Raw genomic sequence first — 18493 nt, forward strand, 5'->3', positions numbered from 1 at the left:
TGTAAATTTAAAAAACCTACATCCTAACTCCAACCCCCATGTCATTTCCATCATAGACCACACCAAGTTCCCCGGATGCCCTGGTAGCCTTATGGCATGAGGCAGATAGAGTGCTCTCATGTGTCCATGAGACCTTGGTGAGGATATGACAAGCCCCATGTTGCTTCATGTAGGATGTGATGCCTGGTTAGCCTCTCCCCAGGAGACCTCTTCCTCCTGCACAGTCTGCGTGGCCTCAACACCTGGACTCTAGCCTCAGCTCTGTCATCAGCCCCAGGCCCAGTGAATGCTGAGATCTCAGCTCTGGTCTCTGTCCAGCTCCTGTCTCTGCAAACTTCCCCAGGGTCAGAAACAGCTTCTGCCCAGGACGAGTTACGTTTCCAACATGTCACAGAGGATCAGAGAACCCTGAGGGTTCTGCTACATAAATAATCAAGGGAGTTTGTCAAAAGGCAGGTCCCAGGAGCCCTACTAGAGGGCAAATGCATTGGATACACCAGGAACTTTTCCAGAACAGAAGCTCCAAACTCGGAGATCCCAGATCCTGCAGTATAGCTTTGCGTTCCCACACGCTGTAGGGGTGGGGGAGTGGGGTGGAGGTGGGCATTGAACCTTGGACCTTTCTCATTACACCACTGGGACCTCATAAATAGGAAGGCCTTGTAATAGCCTGATGGCCCTGAAAAGATGGCAGTGGTATTTCAGGTGCAACCTGAAACTTGGATTCCATCTCGCTCTGATAGCCTTCTACTCCCATAGCTTAAGCAAGAAGAATCACCCTGGAAATCCCGAAATGTTGAGAGCAGGACTCATTTACCTGTTATCTGAGAGCCAACCATGATGTTGTGATTAAATCTGGGAAACAGACAGCTGGTGTTCAAATCCTGGCTTCAACACTCACGAACCGTGTGACCTTGAGCAAGTTGCTTAACCTACGTGTGCCTCAGTTTTCTCATCTATAAAACGGGGATAATGATGGCTGTGAAGAGTAAATGAGCTAATATTTCTAAAGCACTTAGAACAGTGTCTGGCACACGTCAGTGTGTGCTAAATAAAACAAAATAATTGGGCAAAGGCGGGGGATCGAAAGATGCGGCATTTCTAAGAAACGCAGCTGAGGTTCAAATGCGTGGAGTCTGTCTCCTCACCCCCAGAGGCAGCAGTTCCTGAATGCGGCTGCAGGGGAGGGAGTGCGTGAAGGGTTAAACCCCCAAGTGTGCAGAAAAACAAGTTCCATCTGGTCCCTGGGACAAAGCAACAGCCTGCAAAGCCCCCAGCCCGGGCTCCTGCTCAAAGGACACATTGCTTTTTAAAATTCCAACTTGTAGCTGCCTCGATCTATAAATCAACCCGTTCTCTACACCCTAGAGCTCCGAGCAGCATTCACAAATGGCAGCAAGATATCCATGCTCCCAGAATAGCCATAGGAAAGTGCCCTTGCAACTCGGCCAGGATTACCTGGTACCCAGCCTCTCTGCTTCCAGGGCTTCCTCCTTGACCTCCTTCAAGGCAGGTGTTGCTCTCCCATGGCAAAGAGCAGGCAGGCAAGACAGAGCCAATGGTCAAGGTTCCAGCTGGGAGTGGGACTTTTGCTTAGATGCCCAACTTCAGTGAGCTGCCCCTGGACTCAGTTGAGTTCCTGTCTTTGTTCATCGTCACAAAAAGAAAGCTAAAGCTGCTTGCCCTGCCTCCCGACACTGTGACTGAGACCCTATTTTTAGATACCAGGCTGAGAGTGGGGCAAGGTTGATTAATGAGAAACATGAAATACTCCACAGAGGCTGGGGGAACCTTACTTAGAGAAGCCACAGGCTGCTTCCCGGCTCCCTGGCTGATCTGCACACGGGGCAGCTTGTGCTCATACCTGCTGTGGGACCCCGGCGCTCTCCGTACCCAGAAGAGGAGAAGGAGCCAGGATAAGGCTGAGGGGGCTTCCTCGTGGACCTTGGCTAGAAGCAGAGTCCTTCAGTTTTTATCACCCCTAGACCTGTGCCCACGCCTGGATGATGCTGAATCCAGCACCAGCATTAACCCTGCAGGGCAGGAAAGTAATTCACAAAAAGTTGGGCAATTCAAAGTTACAGTTTCCACAGCAACCAGCACTCAGACCATTTGGGTAGCTGAAGCCTTTTCCTCTTAGCATTCGCCGCCCCCCCCCTTCTCCCATAGCATTTTTTCCTTCTTATTAAAGTAATACACATTCATTGGAGAACATATGGAAATTACAGACAAGTGTAAAGGAGAAAATAAAAATCACCCTTAGTCTCAACCCTCAAGGAGATCCAATGTTAACATTTTGATATATTCTCCATTCGCCTTGTTTTTTATTTTTGCATGCATAAAAGATACAATTTTTGAAAATTGGAACTATTGTTAAATGACTATTTTATCATTTGGCTTCCTTCGCTTAAAAATATATTGTGAGATTTTCCAATAGCCTTAAATATTCTTCGAGAACATGCTTTTTAATGGCTATATGGTACTTTTCATATGGATAGAGCACATTTTATTTAACCAATCTATTGTTGAACATTTAAGACGATTTTCTTTTCTTTCCTGCTATTTTAAATAACACTACAATGAACATCCTTTTACATAAATTTTTGTGTGTTTCTCTGATTAAGTAATCAGATTAGAATAAATTCCTAGAACTAAAATTACTGCTCAAACACAATGGACATGCTAATGACTTTGATAGGCATTATTGAATCATCAGATTCATCTAGAAAAGTTGAAGCAATTTGTACTTTTGCCTGCAGTGTATACTCTTTTAAGAAAAGAACACAAACTGTCATTTAGTTGGTTTCGGAATGAAACTTCCCCCATATTTTTAATGAACGTTTTTCTTTCTATAATCACCCATTAACATCCTTTTATTTGTTTTAAAAAAAATAGGGTATTCATCTTTTTCTTGCTAATTTATAAGAGCCCTTTATGCATAAAGATAATAATGCGTTGCTTATTTGTGGCACATATGTTCTCTCAGTTTGTCATGGGGTTTTCATTTTATTTATGGCAATTAAAGTGCAGCAGTTTCAAATGTTGTTGTAATTCACATCCCTCTTTCTTTTTATCACTTTGTCCTTTGATTTTATACCTAGGCAGACCTTTTCTCTCCTGAGATCAGCTATGTATCTACTTGAATGTTGTTGTTCTAGTTATTTTGTGGCTGTGTGAGTTTGGTTTTCTGTCCGCTGCTCTAAGCCACATAGGCTTCAGGTAGAGGCAAGGACTGGCCTTCACTTCTCTAGGGGTCCGGAGGTAGGAGCTCACCTGGACAGGTCAGAGGCAGTGGCCAAAGAGACGCAGGACCCGACCTGCCTGCTGCTCCCACCTCACAGGTCTCAGCCTGGCAGGCACCTCTCCATGAGGCCCTGGGATGTTGCTGGTGAATGGAAAAGATGAACGAGGAGGAGGAAATAGCTGTTCCACGATTACATACTGAAAAAGGTACACCTCACGTGGCCCTATTTCCCATCTGAGGTGGGGGCGGTGGAGGATGGGAGCGCCAGATGTATGGAAAGCTGGCAAGTTGCTTCACTCTTAGCACGTTAGAAATCAAGGAATCCAATTCCAAACCTGAAATTAACCATCACGCTATTTGCAAGATGAAGAGTATGAGGCACTTGCTGACATTGCATATCCCCAAATACCAGGTTTTCATCTAGGAGAAATGCTAACCTCGGGCTCTCCAGAGATGCAGGTCTTCACTTCAGCCTCCCCCCAACCCTCACTCTCCAGGGACCCTAGACACAGCAAGTACCAGGTGGGAGGGGGTGATGCTGAACAGAAGGTGTTACCTCAGGACACCATCCAGGCAGAGGACACTGTAGGCTGCCTCCTCTGTCCAGCCTCGGGAGAGTGTGCCTTCCCGCATCCCTATTTCAATCCAGCCTTCAAACTTTTCATCAAGGCTGCCTGTCAAGTTTGCCAAGTCAGTTCTGCAAGGGATTTGTGCATTCACCCCACAGGTTTACTGAGCATCTACTATCCGCATAGCCCTGTGTCCAGCCTTGTAATTTATTCCTCTTCAACCAGGGATAAAGTATTTCCTGCAAATCTCCCTCTCCCCTTTGTCTCTCCTTAAATCCTTAAATAAATAAATAAACCCTCTGTCTTGAGTTCTGCATCCACTGGCCACTGCCTTGCCTCGACTGTCATGTTGCAAGGCTGCAGTAGTCACCCGGGTGGCCGAGACGACTGTCCATCACCATCACCACCATCATCCTCATCTACCGAATGCTTCCGGAGTTTAGCATTGACAGGTTAATATACATGATCTCTTGTCATCTTCATCTAATAACATTTTTTCAACAAATATTTACTAAGTGCCTACCATGTGACTGAGACTGTTCCAATGCTTGGTGTGCACCAGCGAATAAACCAGACAAAGATTCCTGCCCTCATGGAGCTTACATTCTAGCTGTGGGGTGGGGGTGAGAATAGATAAAATGAACAAGCAAAAAATATTTTAAAAAATGAAAAAATGATATAGAGGTTAGAAGGCGGTAAAGGAAAGTGGTGAAGGTTAGAAGGTGAACACGAAGGAAAGAAGTTAAGAGGGATAAGAGGTCTCTGGGCTGTCAACGCTGGGGGATCTGGAAGGCCTCCTTGGAAGGTAACTTTCAAGCAAAGACTTGAAGGAGAGGAAGACATGAGTTATGAAGCTATGAGCGGGACCAGGGGAGGCAGGCAGATACTATCCTAGTGCAAAGGCCCTATAGAGCGTGCCCTAAGCAGTCAAGAAACAGAAAGGAGGCTGGGCACAACAGCTCATGCCTGTAATCCCAGCACTTTGGGAGGCCAAGGCGGGCAGATCACTTGAGGCCAGGAGTTCAAGACCAGCCTGACCAACATGGCGAAATCCTGTCTTTATTAAAATACAAAAATTAGCCAGGTGTGGTGGTGCACACCTGTAGTTCCTGCTACTTGGGAGGTTGAGACAAAAGAATCGCTTGAACCCGGGAGGCAGAAGTTGCAGTGAGTCGAGATCGTGCCACTGCACTCCAGCCTGGGTGAAAGAATGAGACTCCATCTCAAAAGAAAGAAAAAAGAGAGAAAGAGAGAGAGAGAGAAAGGAAGGAACGAGGTAAGCAAGGGAGGTGATGAGCAGTTAGTAGGTGAGGTCGGAGAAGTGAAGAGGTGATGGGCTGGCTCACATCAGGTCTGGGAAGCCACTGTCAGCACTTTGGCTCTTACTCTTGTGAAATGGGGAGGAATTGAAGGATTTTGAGCAGAGCTGATCTGACCTGCAGATGTAAAGGCTCACTCTGACTGCCTGGCTGAGAGTATGCTGGGCGTTGAGGCAGGCAGAGGTGGTGGCAGGGAGATGGGTTAGGAGGCTGTTGCAATGACCCGGGTCGGAAGGATGGTGACCCTGGCCAGGGTGCTGACAGTGAATGAGAGAGGTGGTCAGCTCTGGATATAGTTTCCTGGTGCATTGGCTGCATGGTGAGAGAGAAAGAAAGTTCCAGTGAGCCAAGATTGTGCCACTGCACTCCTGCATGGGTGACAGAGTGGGACCCTGTGTCAAAAAAAAAAAAAAAAAGAGAGAGAGAGATACTGATGACTCCAACATGTCCAGCCTGCACAGCTAGAAGATTGGAGTTGCTCTTGACCAAGATGGGGCAAGACTGAAGATGGAGCAGGTTGGGGCAGGTTGGGGTTGGGAGTGATGACTGGGTGCTTGGGGCTGGACATGTTTCATTTGAGGGGCTTATCAGACACCCCAGATGCATGTGAGCAGGAAATTGTTGTTATGTGGGTGAAATTTAAAGTCATGACATTGGATGAGACCACCCAGCAGAGGAAGTTGGGAACAAGAAAGGAGAAAAGGAGACACTGAAGTGAGAGCCAGAAAGAGTGAAAGTCAGTCCAGAGAGTGTGGGTCATGGAGGCCAAGGGAAAAAAAAAAAAAAAAACTGTCTAGGAGGACGCAGTGACCCACTCAGTGAAATCCCGCTAATGGGTCAAGAAAGATAAGGACTGAGGATTGACCACTGGCTCTCACCCCTGAAATGGATATTCCACCCATTTTAAGGTGAGGAAAAGGAATCTCAGAGTGAGGAAGTAACTTGCCCAAGGTCACAAGCTGCAAGCAACAGCGCTAGGATTTAAACTCAGGTCTGTGCAAAGCCAGGGGCCTTGGCGCTTCTCAAACTCACCCCTTGGGCTCCAAGTATTCCATGGACCAAGGAAGGCAGCACTGAGAGGCAACAATTCGTGTTCCTGCTAGGTATTCGTACTCAGGAAGCCTGAGGGGAGGGGAAACTGCAGGTGAATAGGGGACTGACTGTTAGTGCAATTTTTAAAATCTTTTCAATCCAGGGAGAGGTGTGAGAGGCACGCTCAGTGCTGGGCCTTCTTTTCTTGCAAATGACCATCCCACCCAGCTAACTAGGGGCTTGACCCTGGAAGGCACTTCCAGTTAGCGGCTGAGGTTTAAAGCATTGCATCCCAGGGATATTTGCATTTTAACGGCAGAAGGGCATTTCCACAACCAAGTGACAAAGAGAGACGGGGCAGGGGTTGCAGAGACAGGTGAACCCACCCGACCCAAATCAGGCATCCTCTATTTTTTCACTCCTTGGTGACCTGCCCTCTGCAATGCCTTCCTGCATCGGTGGCCCCAGCCATTCAGCCAGCTCTCAGGTTCCTGGGGCGGATGACGGTCACCTATCTCCCCCTGGTGTCTGCTCTTTCCATTGCAGCCCCAGGAGACAGAGGGCAATCTCCGCCTACCCGCCAGCGAGGCCTGGGGAGCCACACCTAAGACGCTGGTCCAGGGTCCTCCTCCCTACCCCACCCTCTGCGGCTCTACACTGGGCCATGGCACAAACCCTCCACATTGCCAGCACCTGGGAGTTCAAATGTGTAATGGCTTCTTCTCACTCAGTCTCAGGTTAGCAGTGCAGAACTAACCCGCAGTAAAGAAATGAGGGTCCCTGATTTGCACACACCACTATACCCCCACATCATTCCCTCGGCTCAATCACTTGATGTTGCTGGGCCACCATTAGCCCTTTTGTAAAGGGAGGTGACAGAACCAGAAAAGTCTCACAACCCACTCCCCTTCTCTGTACCGACTTAGGGGGCTGGCTTCTTCCCTGGGCCTGGAGTAGTCCCTGGAAACACCTCAGGACGTTTGGGGTGTACTGCAGGTTGCTCTCTACCCACTGAGAAGCAGTACTGTGGAGTGGTTAGGGGCAGGAGCTTTGGAGGCTGCACAGACCTGGGTTCAAATCCTGACTTTATTGCTCATGAGCAGTGGGAATTTTTCTGTGCCTCAGTTTCCTCATCTGTGAAATGAGGGCATTCATGCCTTCTGTGCTAGGTGGCTGCAAGGCTTAAGTGTGATACTGTTCATAAAGTGCTTAGCACAGAGCCTGGCCACGTGGTGAATGGCCAGCAAATGTCGTCGTGTAGTAAACATTGGGGACCAGAGTGCTAGAGTAGCTGGGGAAAGGGCTAGAGCCAGGGGATCCAGGCTCTAGTCTCATCACTCCACACAATACATCTGTACTTTAAAGCAAACTAATGTCTGGCAGGTTGTAATGAGGCTCAAATGAGGTACTGAGGCAGGACGCCGATGGGTGCCAGGTTCGGAGCCAGCCCAGCTACACTCTCCTGCTGATCTTGGAAGAGTGGCTTTATCTCTAAGGGCCTTGGGTTTCTCATCACAGACAAGGATTAACACCCGCCTGACCCACCTCTCAGGACTAATTGGAGATAAGGAGTGTGAAATGACAGCACGGACATGCTACAAATAAAACGGACTGTCATGATAGGGAAAGTGTTTTGAAAATTGTACAGCTTACCCCATTGTTAGCAAGAGACCAAGCCCCCAGCCTCCTGCACTCGCTCCATATCACGGCACGCATCTCCCTGCATGGGATCTGCCTATTTTCTTGCTGGTCTCCCAAGCATACAGAGGTCTCTGCCCTCAAGGAGTTTATGTTCTCATTGGAGAGACAAACAAGAAAATGAATGGTGAGAACCCAGAACCAGGGGCAGAGGTAGGCAGTTCTCCATCCACCTGGAAGCCTTGCTAGAAACACCCAGTGAAGGAAGAACAATTCTCAGAAGGAAAGCTTAGCCCCAGGGCAACTGCCCAATGGCTTGGCAAAAATGGACAGGGTTACAGAACCCTTGTATAGCGAAGAAGGTGCTGGAATGGAAGTCAGGAGGCCTGGGTGGTAGTCTTGGCTCTCTATTAATTTGAAAAGACTCCATATTGTATGATTCCAACTTTATGACATTCTGGAGAAGGCAAAACTACAGAGACAGTGAAAAGACCAGTGGTTGCCAGAGGTCGGAGGGAGGCATGAACAGGCGGAGCACGGAAGATTTTCAAGGCAATGAAACTACTCTGTATGATACTATAATGCCATCACGCATTTGTAGAAGCCCACAGGATGTGCAGCACCAAGAGTAAGCCCTAATGTGAGCTATGGATTTGGGTGATAGTGATGTGTCAGTGTAAGTTCGTGGAGTAGAACAAATGCACCGCTCTGGTGGAGGGTGCTGAGGGTGGGGGAGGCTGTGCCTGTGTGGGGGCAGGGGTACATGGGAACTCTCGGTACCATCTGTTCAATTTTGCTGTGAACCTAACACTGCTCTAAAACATAAAGTCTATTAAAAATAAACAAATAATTTTCCCTGATCTGTTGTTTCCTCACCTGTAAAACAGAGACACTAATACTTGCTCTGCCCACCATGACACCCACATGGCCACAATTGGGGTCTAGTGGACTTTGTGAGCATGAGACCAACATGTCACGGGTGTGCTGGTCCCTGGAAGAATGAGAGGTGCCCTCAAAGTCGGGATCCTATGACAACTGCCCCTGCCAGCGCAACTCCCAGTAGCTGCTGCAGCCCCCTCCTCGGGCAGTTGTCACCTCCCCGCCAGGCAGTGAGGGTTTTGGACTGCAGTGGGCACCTCCTCCCAGCAGCAGCTCCCCACTGCAGTGCTGGGAGCTCCACCCACCTCCTTCTCTCCGCCCCTCACCCACAAGCCTGCAAGTTTTAACAGATAACACAGGATGTTGCTCTTCTAAAAATCTGCAAAACCTTTCTAAAAACTCCCTTTTAGGCCACCACCTTCTTTCCCCGGTGAGAGCAGGCAACAAGTCCCTGTAGCATTCAAAATGCTCTTCCTTGTAAATGGCTCCGACAAAGGCCGGCAGCTATTTTAAAATCCAAGAAGCCTTTGCTGACACTCCCAACATACCGCTGTGAACAGATCCCAAACATGTGAAGAGCCCTACACAGACGCTTGTTCAATGCCTTTAAAACAAACAAAAAACAAACCAAAAAACCCAGGATGCAAATCCATTGAGTGCTCTTTTCAGGTCCCATGTGCCCCCTTGGTAGATCAGCCCACACAGTTTTTTCAAAGAAACAGTATTTGATCTGAGAAACATCTGGAACCTGTTTCCCCAGCACTTGACTGGGAACTTTCAGTGGACGTCAGCTGCCCAGTCGCTGAGCGTGCACCCTGCCCGCCTGAGCTGCCGGCAGGATCCTTCAGATTGGGGGCGGCGGGTTGGGTGAGGGAGGGTGCTGTTTGATTAAAAGCTGCTGGGGGCAGGCTCAGGTCTGACCAGAAGTTCTAGAATGACAGAGAAGGCCACGAGGATAACAAGCCCTGGGAGTGAAGATCAAGACTGGGAGTCCTGCTAATGGAGCTGCCCTGAGTAAGACGGTCGCCGGAGCACGTGGCCGTTCTGTTACAGTTTCCCTCAACCATTAAGTGTGTAACAGACAAGTAATAACAACAACAATGAACATTCTCACTATTGCAAGATGCCCATCACAGGCAGGGCAGGGATGCGTTCTGTGTGTATCTCTCACTCCCGGAACAGTATCTAGCAGAGGGGCAGAGAGTGGAGCTCCATCCAGATCTCCTCCAGCGAATACATGAATGAATGAATGACATCCCCTGTCCACTGTCAACATTACAGGCCTGTTTTCAGAAATCAGGGGATTCTGGAGGCAAAATTACTTAGGTGAAAGGGTAGCTGACTGCAGACCAGGGAATCTGCCATCCAGGGCTGGTTCTCCCATTTCCCAGTTTCGTCAAGCGTGACCTTGGGCAGCACCCCCATCTGTCATCAAGGGGATAATTCCCCCTCTGTCCATCTCCCCATGTTGCTAGGAGGATCGGTCCTGTGAAGTCCTGCAGAGCAAGTGTCTTTACCACCTGAACATCTAACTGCAAAGGTTAGAAATGCTGACAATCCTCACTCCCCTTTCACCCAGTCCATTTGTACCCAGAGGAGCCCCGGATGACCTGGCTGGGGACCTGGGCTAGAGTGGGACAGAGCTGAGTGATTTTAGCACTTTGACTACTTGCACTGAAGCAGCCAGGGACAAAGGAAAAAATGACCTGATGCGTCCTTGACTGGGTGCTGGGCGCCCTCCTCACCTGCCTTCCCAGACCTGGCTCCACCTGTTACCACCTGAGCCCTTCATTGACAAGCTCAGCGGCCTCCTGTCCCCTGTGCCTCTGGGTCTCAAACACATACAGGTCTCCTAGAACCTCGGGAAGTCCAACTCTTCTTCTGTGTCTTCTGCCCTTCAGACTACAAACCCATCTCTTTTTATGGTAGTGACAACTGATCCCATCCGTGAAACTCCAGTTAGGTGCTCGGCACCAGATACGGTGGAATCTCATGAATTCTTCCCTAAACCCTCACTTGATGCACTGGTGATCTCCCCAGGGTGGCCCCTTACCCTGTCCTGACTTTACCTTCTGCTCCCAGCCCACAGTCCTGGAACAATCCAGATCCAGTGGCTCTTCCCCAGCCTGGCCCCATGGCAGCCTCTTCCAGCAGTGGAGCCTGGTGACTCCCGCTCCCCATTCCTGCCTCTTCCCTTCACCTCTTCTACAATGCCCATGACATCAGCATTCCCCACGCTCTGCCCCAAAGTCCTTTCATGCTGCAATTTCATGACATTGCCTCTTCCCTCTGCAGTAGGGGCTCGGCTGGCTGAGCTCCAGCTCCCAGGGCAAGCACAGGGCAGCCCCCTCCAGCCCCTGCTGCCGTGCCTGCACCCCTCCTGCCCACTATCCCCTTCCTCCTCCTCTTCCCTCAGAAGCATCTCCTGCACCTCCCACCCCTGACTTCCAGTCAGTGGCCAGGTCCCATCGGTTCCAAAGGAGGTGGACAACCTTTGAAATCTCCTCCTCTCTAACCCCCACCATCCATGCTGTTTATCACCTAGGAATGAGCATTGCCAGTCGACACCTCAACCCCTCCTTCTGCTACATTTTAACATTGCCCTTTTATTGGCTCCTTCCTGCCAGAGTTTACTTATTTATTTAGAGTTGGGGTCTTGCTCTGTTGCCCAGGCTGGAGTGCAGTGGCACAATCATAACTCCTTAGCTTACTGCAGCCTTGAACCCCTGGGTTCAAGTGATTTTCCCACCTTAGGCTCCCCAGTACCTAAGACTACAGGCCTGGCTTTTTTTTTTTTTTTTTTTTTGAGACAGAGTCTTGCTCTGTCACCCAGGCTGGAGTACAGTGGCGCGATCTAGGCTCACTGCAACCTCTGCCTCCTGGGTTCAAGTGATTCTCCTGTCTCAGCCTCCCGAGTACCTGGGATTACAGGCATGAGCCACCACACCCAGCTAAGTTTTGTATTTTTAGCAGAAATGGGGTTTCACCATGTTGGCTAGGCTGGTCTTAAACCCCTGACTTCAAGTGATCTGCCCACCTCAGCCTCCTAAAGTGCTGGGATCACAGGCATCAGCCACCACGAGGCCTGGCTAACTTTTTCATTTTTTGTAGAGATGGGTTCTCTAACTCCTGACCTCAAGCAATCCTCCTGCCTTGGGCTCCCAAAGTGCTGAGATTAGAGACGTGAGTCACTGTACCCAGCCCCTGCCAGCATTTAAATATTCCCAGGCATCTCTTCTCCCCTGGCAAAGCGGTGGGGTGAGTAGCCCATTCCACGGGATCCACTCCTCATTCACTCCTCGGTCCCCTCACGCGGGTAACCAGTGGCTTGCGGGGGTAAGGCAGTGTGTGCGTTTCCTGTGGGCTAACCCGACCTCTCTAGCTAGCTGCTCTTGAGCATGGCAGAGCCTCCCCTCAGGTAAGCCTGTCCTCCTCTCAGAGTCCACCCCTGCTGGAATGCTGAGGATGCAGACCCAGGCGCCCAGCCCTGCCTCTCAGGCGGCTACCTCTGGATGCTACAGCCTCCTCAGACTCCATGGGTCTCTGTGCAGAAGTTGTGCCAATGGCAGCCATCCCTGTAAACCCAGTGTTTCTATGCGTCCCCTTCTTGGTGAAGGCACCATTATTAGAGTTAACATATACCCCAGCTTGCCAGTGCCATGCCCAATGACACCCATTGTCCTGGCATAACTATTAACAGCACCCCCCTTCACTCTCAAAAGGGTCCTGTCTTAGATGAGAAAGTATATACTCAGTCTCACTGTTACCCACTTGCCTGCCCATCACAGAAACCTGAGGGTCATCTGGACTCTCCCCCTCCCCAATATCCCCACAGTCCCCAAGCTCTATGGGTTCCACATCCTTAATATCTTTTAAACCCACCCCATGGTCCATGCCATCACCTAGTTTGCAGGGTGGAATCTTACCTTTCTTTCATCCACCTGCTGCTGGAGTGACCTTCCCAAATTGCAAATCTGATCACATCTACCAGCCTAAAAATCAAATGGCAACCCACCTCCCTGAGCCACCAGCCAAGCTTCAAGATAAACTCTAAACTCCACACCAAGGCCAGGAAGTTCTTGGCGCCTCACTACGGATGTGCCCCTGCCCTGCCCGCCCCGACCCCCAACCCCACCACAAGCCTCATCCCTCACTCCACCATCCTGGCTCCCATCTGTCCCTTGCTGGGTCCTGGCTCACTGACACCCTGTGTCCCCATGCTTGCCTGCTACCTTTCTGTCTCCCCATCTATACTGCAAGCTCCGTGATAGTGTCTGTCGTCTCTGAATCAAGAGCACTAACATGGTGCCTGATGCACAGTGTGTGTTCAATATTTACGAAGCGAATCAGTTCACATCCTTAACACCAAATAGTCCACGGTGGCTGCAGTCCCCTGAGCCAGTGGGCCTGCACTTGACCGTCTCCACGTGTAGGCACACGTGTGTCTACTGGAAATGCCTGCCTGTTGGCCTCTCTTTACTCAGACAAACGTCTCTGCTCCATCCATTAGGGGCTGTTCTTCTAGAATTGCTGTGGGTGTTGGGAGCCCTGTGTCCTTTCTTGGCTAATCATTTTGTGACTGCAGCAGCCTGCATTTTTCTGCTCTGTGTATACAGAGAAGGGTTGGTGGGGGCGGTGGACCTGTGAGTTCCGAGGTCTGTTGCAGAGAGGAGAGTTCCAGGCCTCTAGAAAATTTGTGTTGAAACTTGTGTCTCCACTATGGGCCAATGAAGGCAAGAAGGTGCTCCCTGGGAGACTGCGACTAGAGGCCCGGGCTGGCACGAAATGTGCTGGCCCAGGTGGGTAGGGCACTCAGGGCCACCTGCTTTGTGAGGAGAAGAAATAGGGCCTGTGCCAAGCCTGATTGGAAACTCGAGGGACAGCGGGACAGAACGAGGCAGCCTTTTGTTCCCTCCCTGTAATGCAATGCACATTCCCCACTTAAAGGCAATTTCTGCACTTCAAAAGGATTCCAGCTGGCGAAATTTAAGGTGGAGAATAAGCCCCCAGTCAAGAAGCTTCTCAGGGGCCTTTCAGTTTTCCTTGGCTTGAGAACGGGATGCATTTTTAAACGTTTGCCTCTTCATGTTTGTCAGAGCGCCAGGGGAGAAACGCTTCCTCTTACTTCCACACCTCTCTCGCTCAGTCATAGCTGGCACGGGAGCCAGCCACGTTTTCCTGTGCTACTTTGCCTTCTCATGAACCTGCCTGACTTCCTCTCTTTCTCTGCCTGCTTCCTCACCCACCCCCCAGCTCACACCTCACCCCTTGGGGGAGGAGAGAGTCCTGCCGCCCCGAGTCCACTAGGCTTTCCTCCAACAGATGCTGAAAGGGCCAACAGTTAGGCTGACACACCTCATAGCTGACACTCCAGGACATGCTCTCCCAACCTGCCATTCATTCATTCATTCATGCATGCATGCATGCATGCATTCACCTGTTCACTCTCTCACCTGTCATCCAGTCAGCCAGCATAGGATCTGAGGTGCTGGGGGGCCCGCAGGTGACTCAAAATCAACACACAGTCTTTCTCTCCTAGCTTACAAAGTGCCTGAAGCTTTGAGAGATAGGAATGAGCAACTACAGCACAAGACAGAGGAAAGTCAAAACCCAGTTTAGAGGGTAGGGACATTTTAAAAGCACAGAGAAAGAAGAGATCAGCCAGGGATGTAGGTGGAGCCCAGACGGAGGCAGTCAGGGAAGGCTTCCTAGAGGAGGAAGCACTGTGACGGGAGCAGGGTCTAAAGATGCCAAGGCTGGGGAAGTGGCCAGTGCCAGAATATGGAGGTGGGAAGCTCTCTGCTGGGCACAGAGGCACAGCTACACCCCTCTTTCCAGGGCTTTGGAGTTTGCTGGGAGGTGGGGGGGCTTCCTGGGCATGTCCACTGGCAGTCACCGCTTTCGTGGCATTGCTTCAGTCACCTTGGAAGCAGCGCGCCATCCCCACATAGCAGTCACCAACTCGTGCCCTTCTCCATCGGGCCCAGAGGAAATACCTCCATGCTCTTCTCTGTCCTAAACACTCAGGCTCCCTGCACCCTTTTCTTGAGGGATCCAGATAGCACTTGCTCCTCCAGCCTCACCAGTCATGCCCTATCCCTTAAGCAAAGCTCCAACTACCACCTTCCCTAACAAGGACTATCCTTCCTGCCCACCCCCTTCCATTCTAACCGGGGAAACTTCCCTTTGGCCAGCCCACCCCTGCCTGTGCCAGCACCCCCTGGTGTCTCCCTTAGAGCCCCTGCCAGTGGTCCACTGGCCACTGTGGAGTTGGGCAGACCTGGCTTTGACCCTGGCTCTGGAACCTTTCAGCTCTGTACTTGGCCAGATTACTCACTTCCACAGGACCTGCCCTGGCATTTCCTACCTAACATCCTTTCACCCTTATCTGATCAATCACACTTTGACTCGCATTCAGGGCAACCATCCTCCTCTGCTCTCAGTCCTCGTAGATTAAGGGGAGCTGTAGAGGGTCACTGCTAGGTTCAGGGATAGGCACGAGACCAAAGCGAGACCAATCCTGTGACTTTTGGTGGATGGAAATTCCTATTTCCACTGGGATTGACAAACTGGTCAAACACAAACCTAAGGCTGTTCGGGCCATCTTTGTCACCACAAGGAAAGAGTCTATTTACAAATAAAAATAGCACAGAAAAAAACAGTCAAGAGACAGATTCCTGGTGACACAAGCACCTGGATCCAGCCTTGCCTGAAGTTATCCCTGGAGTTTTCAGTTTTGTGAGCCAATAAGTTTCCCCCGCTCTTTCGGCTCACACCGATTTGAGATGACTTTTTGTCACATGCCACTAACAGTCTTGATGAAAGAAATACTTAATTTGGAGACTTAATAACAGAATTAAATGAAAGGCCCAAGCAGTGCCCAGGAATAAGGTGGCACTCAATGACCACTTTTGGCAACTCTCTCTGAATCTGCCTTCTCATAGGTCTGTTACATTTCCATAAACTATCGTTCCATAGTAGTAGAATACATGTTTTTCTTCTTCCCACAGCTTCGATCAAATCTTCCTTTGTAAAATCTTTGCCCTCCCTGACTTTCTTGACCACAGCTCTGTGTCCCTCATAAATCTCTATGTTTCACATCCGTTTTCCCCCCACCCCACCCCTGGGCTGAGACAGGATGGGTTTAACAGTGCAAGACTTCAGGATGTGGCAGGGGTGATGTCGTCTTTGTGTTATGTGCTGATAACCCAGGGCGACAAAACCAAATCAAACCAAAGACTTTCCCAACAGGCTTCAAATCCCTGCTCTGAAGGACACCAGGTGCTCAGAAAAGTCTACACTGCCATCTAGTGGATGTCTGCAGCATCATCAGAATGCAGAAGGGAGCCCTTTGGGAGAATCCCCTTGGGGTTGTCTCTGGCCTGTGAAAGCATCTGACTGACCCTCACTATATAAGGGACAAACCCCAAGAGAAGTGAATGGATGGTGAAGCCGGGAGTCCTGTCCTGCAGAGTGGCATATACTCCTGTAAGAGACTGGGTTACTGCCCAGCCTCTGTGGCCCTCTACCTCCCATCCCAGGAGTTAGAATCAGCAGCCTTCCTTTCTCTGCTCCTCTTGGCTGTTCACAGGTATGTCCAGTCCAGGGGTTTCCAGGGAGGAGGGCTGATGTTGTGTGCACATGTGTGTGCATGCAAATGTGTGTGTACATGTGTACACATGTACATGTGTGTGCTTTATTGCTTGTCTTCCCAAAGGAAAGGGTGTTTATCATGTTGGCAAACAAGACAACCTATCAAAGCTTCATGCTAGCAGCCTCTTAACTTGTGAGCTATATCACAATCTATTTGCTCTCTGATAGTGAAAAATGCTTCAAGGAAGAGAAGAGTCTATCCCCCGCATTGGAGTAGCCTGTGTGCTGCCGCCCTCCGGAGCGTATTGTTCTACTGGGCTTAGCTGACTGCGTGAGGCCTAACCAAGGCAGCACTGAGGGGAAGGTAAAACCCCTTATGGCCCCTCTCTGCCACCCTGCTCAGAAGGGACCAGAAGGTCAGCCTTGATGTGTGTACTTGGTCACATCCCAGCCATGACCCTTCCATCTCCACACATTTGTGACCCGAGTCCTGCCTAGATTGGCACCAGCACCTCCTTCTAAAACACAGCAGAAAAGAGGCCAGTCTCCATCATTGACACTCTGGGGGCTCAGTCTGGCCCAGGAGTCAAGAAATAAAGAAGCGGAGACCAGAAGGCCAGATCAGCTCCCCAAAACACACTCCGCAGACCCATTTCTGTGACTCTTCTGTGACTCTTCCCCAGGCTTCCCAGACCCCACAAGGAAAGCTTCCAGAATAGTACTAATCACTGCCCACTAAAATAGTTTTTCCCAATTCTTAAAATGCTTTGTTCTTCTTTTACACAACTTTGGGCAAAAGAAGAGCATGTCTCATGTTGCAACAACAAAGTGTCAGGATGCACTGACCTCTGCCTGTCCTGGTAAATACCAGCTTCTCTCCAGCCCAGAAGTCATCTGAAGACCCAGACACCCCGCATCTTGGGCGAGGACTCCTCCCATACCACCCCTTCTTCCACTTATCTGCCAACTCCAAAGCACACACCAGCTGGTCTCCACCAGGCTTGGGGGCCCAGATCTCAGGGGCAGCCAAGGAACTCCCAGAGCAGGGGAGTAGGAGGAGACCTGGGCAAGTGGCCTCAATCATCACAAGTTTCCAGTCTGCAGCCCTCCCACTGGCCCCCAGCCTTCTCCTTAAGTCCACTCGAAGGAAGGCACAACTTTATGTCAACAGCCACCTGCTGCCACCAGACCCAACCCAGATGGCTCTGCACGCAGCTTCAAGTCACCCAGATGAGCAAGCCTGGAGGAACATTAAGACCCCCAACTCTCCCCCGCCCTGCTTTAACACAGCCCTGCTCACTCACTTCCACGGCCCCCAGGAACTTGACTGTCGGCTCCCTCCAGGAGGTGATCTTCTGTCTGTAGTTGTTACAATCAGGAACAACCTTGCAGCCAATGTTCCCCAACTCTGGGTAGAAAACTTCAAGGCCCCTATGAAGAGAAGAAGGTGGTTGCCCTGTGTCAGGGTTTTAGGGGAGCCTGGGGTTCCCAAGGCTTCAGTCTAGCACTATTGGGAATGTAAAGTGAAATGGGATTAAATCCTAAACCTGCCACTAACTAGTTGTGTGGCCCAAGAGTTACTTGACCTCCTTGTGCCTCAGTTTCCTCATCTGTAAACTGAGAACAGTAATAATTCCTCCCTCATGGAGTCAGTGTGAGGAGTAAAGTGGCGGTCAATGGTCAGAAGAGAACCTGGCATGTTGTAAGTCATCAGAAAGTGTAATATTAATTATCATCAGTGTTTACTTCCTTAGAAGAATAGATATCCTCAGGCAAACTTAGTGTCTTTAAAGTAGGATTGAGTTTATAAAAACAGTACCTATAGATTGCTTTTTCAGGAACATTCTTATTACAGAAAGAAAGGCTTAGCAAGTCAGCATACCTTCCTTCAAAGGCATAGACGTTCTCTCTCCCCTAAACAATCAAGAGCTCCCCATGCCTGAAATCCTGCCATCAGGTGAAGAATTCGCTTCTTCGGGTTAAGCATTGACCATAGCCTAGGTTCTCTTTCAAAATGCAAACATCCCTCGGGGGTAAAACATTGGCTCACTAAGACTGTAAGTATGAATGAACTGGTTCATCTATTTGCTCCCTGAGAAGAATGGCCCGAACAGCACCAGCGTTCTGAGAATGTGGCTTCCTGGAAGGGAAGAAAATATGATACAGAGCAAGGTGACAGTCTGCAGGGCGGGGCACGCCGGGCCGGGCCACGACTGCAT

General features: G+C 50.0%; 1 protein-coding gene across 2 annotated transcripts in view; it reads right to left on the reverse strand.

Annotated features, from left to right (window-relative positions):
- The window catches only part of PEBP4 (phosphatidylethanolamine binding protein 4), a 225954-nt gene that overhangs the window by 186130 nt on the left and 21331 nt on the right, over window positions 1-18493 (reverse strand). For both annotated transcript variants that reach the window (XM_033228542.1, XM_033228531.1), the window contains exon 3: window positions 17579-17705. In XM_033228542.1, coding sequence (XP_033084433.1) covers window positions 17579-17705 — 127 coding nt within the window. The remainder of the gene's footprint in view (window positions 1-17578; window positions 17706-18493) is intronic.

This window comes from Trachypithecus francoisi, unplaced genomic scaffold, assembly GCF_009764315.1.
Source record: "Trachypithecus francoisi isolate TF-2019V2 unplaced genomic scaffold, Tfra_2.0 Contig01440, whole genome shotgun sequence".
Taxonomy (NCBI): domain Eukaryota; kingdom Metazoa; phylum Chordata; class Mammalia; order Primates; family Cercopithecidae; genus Trachypithecus; species Trachypithecus francoisi.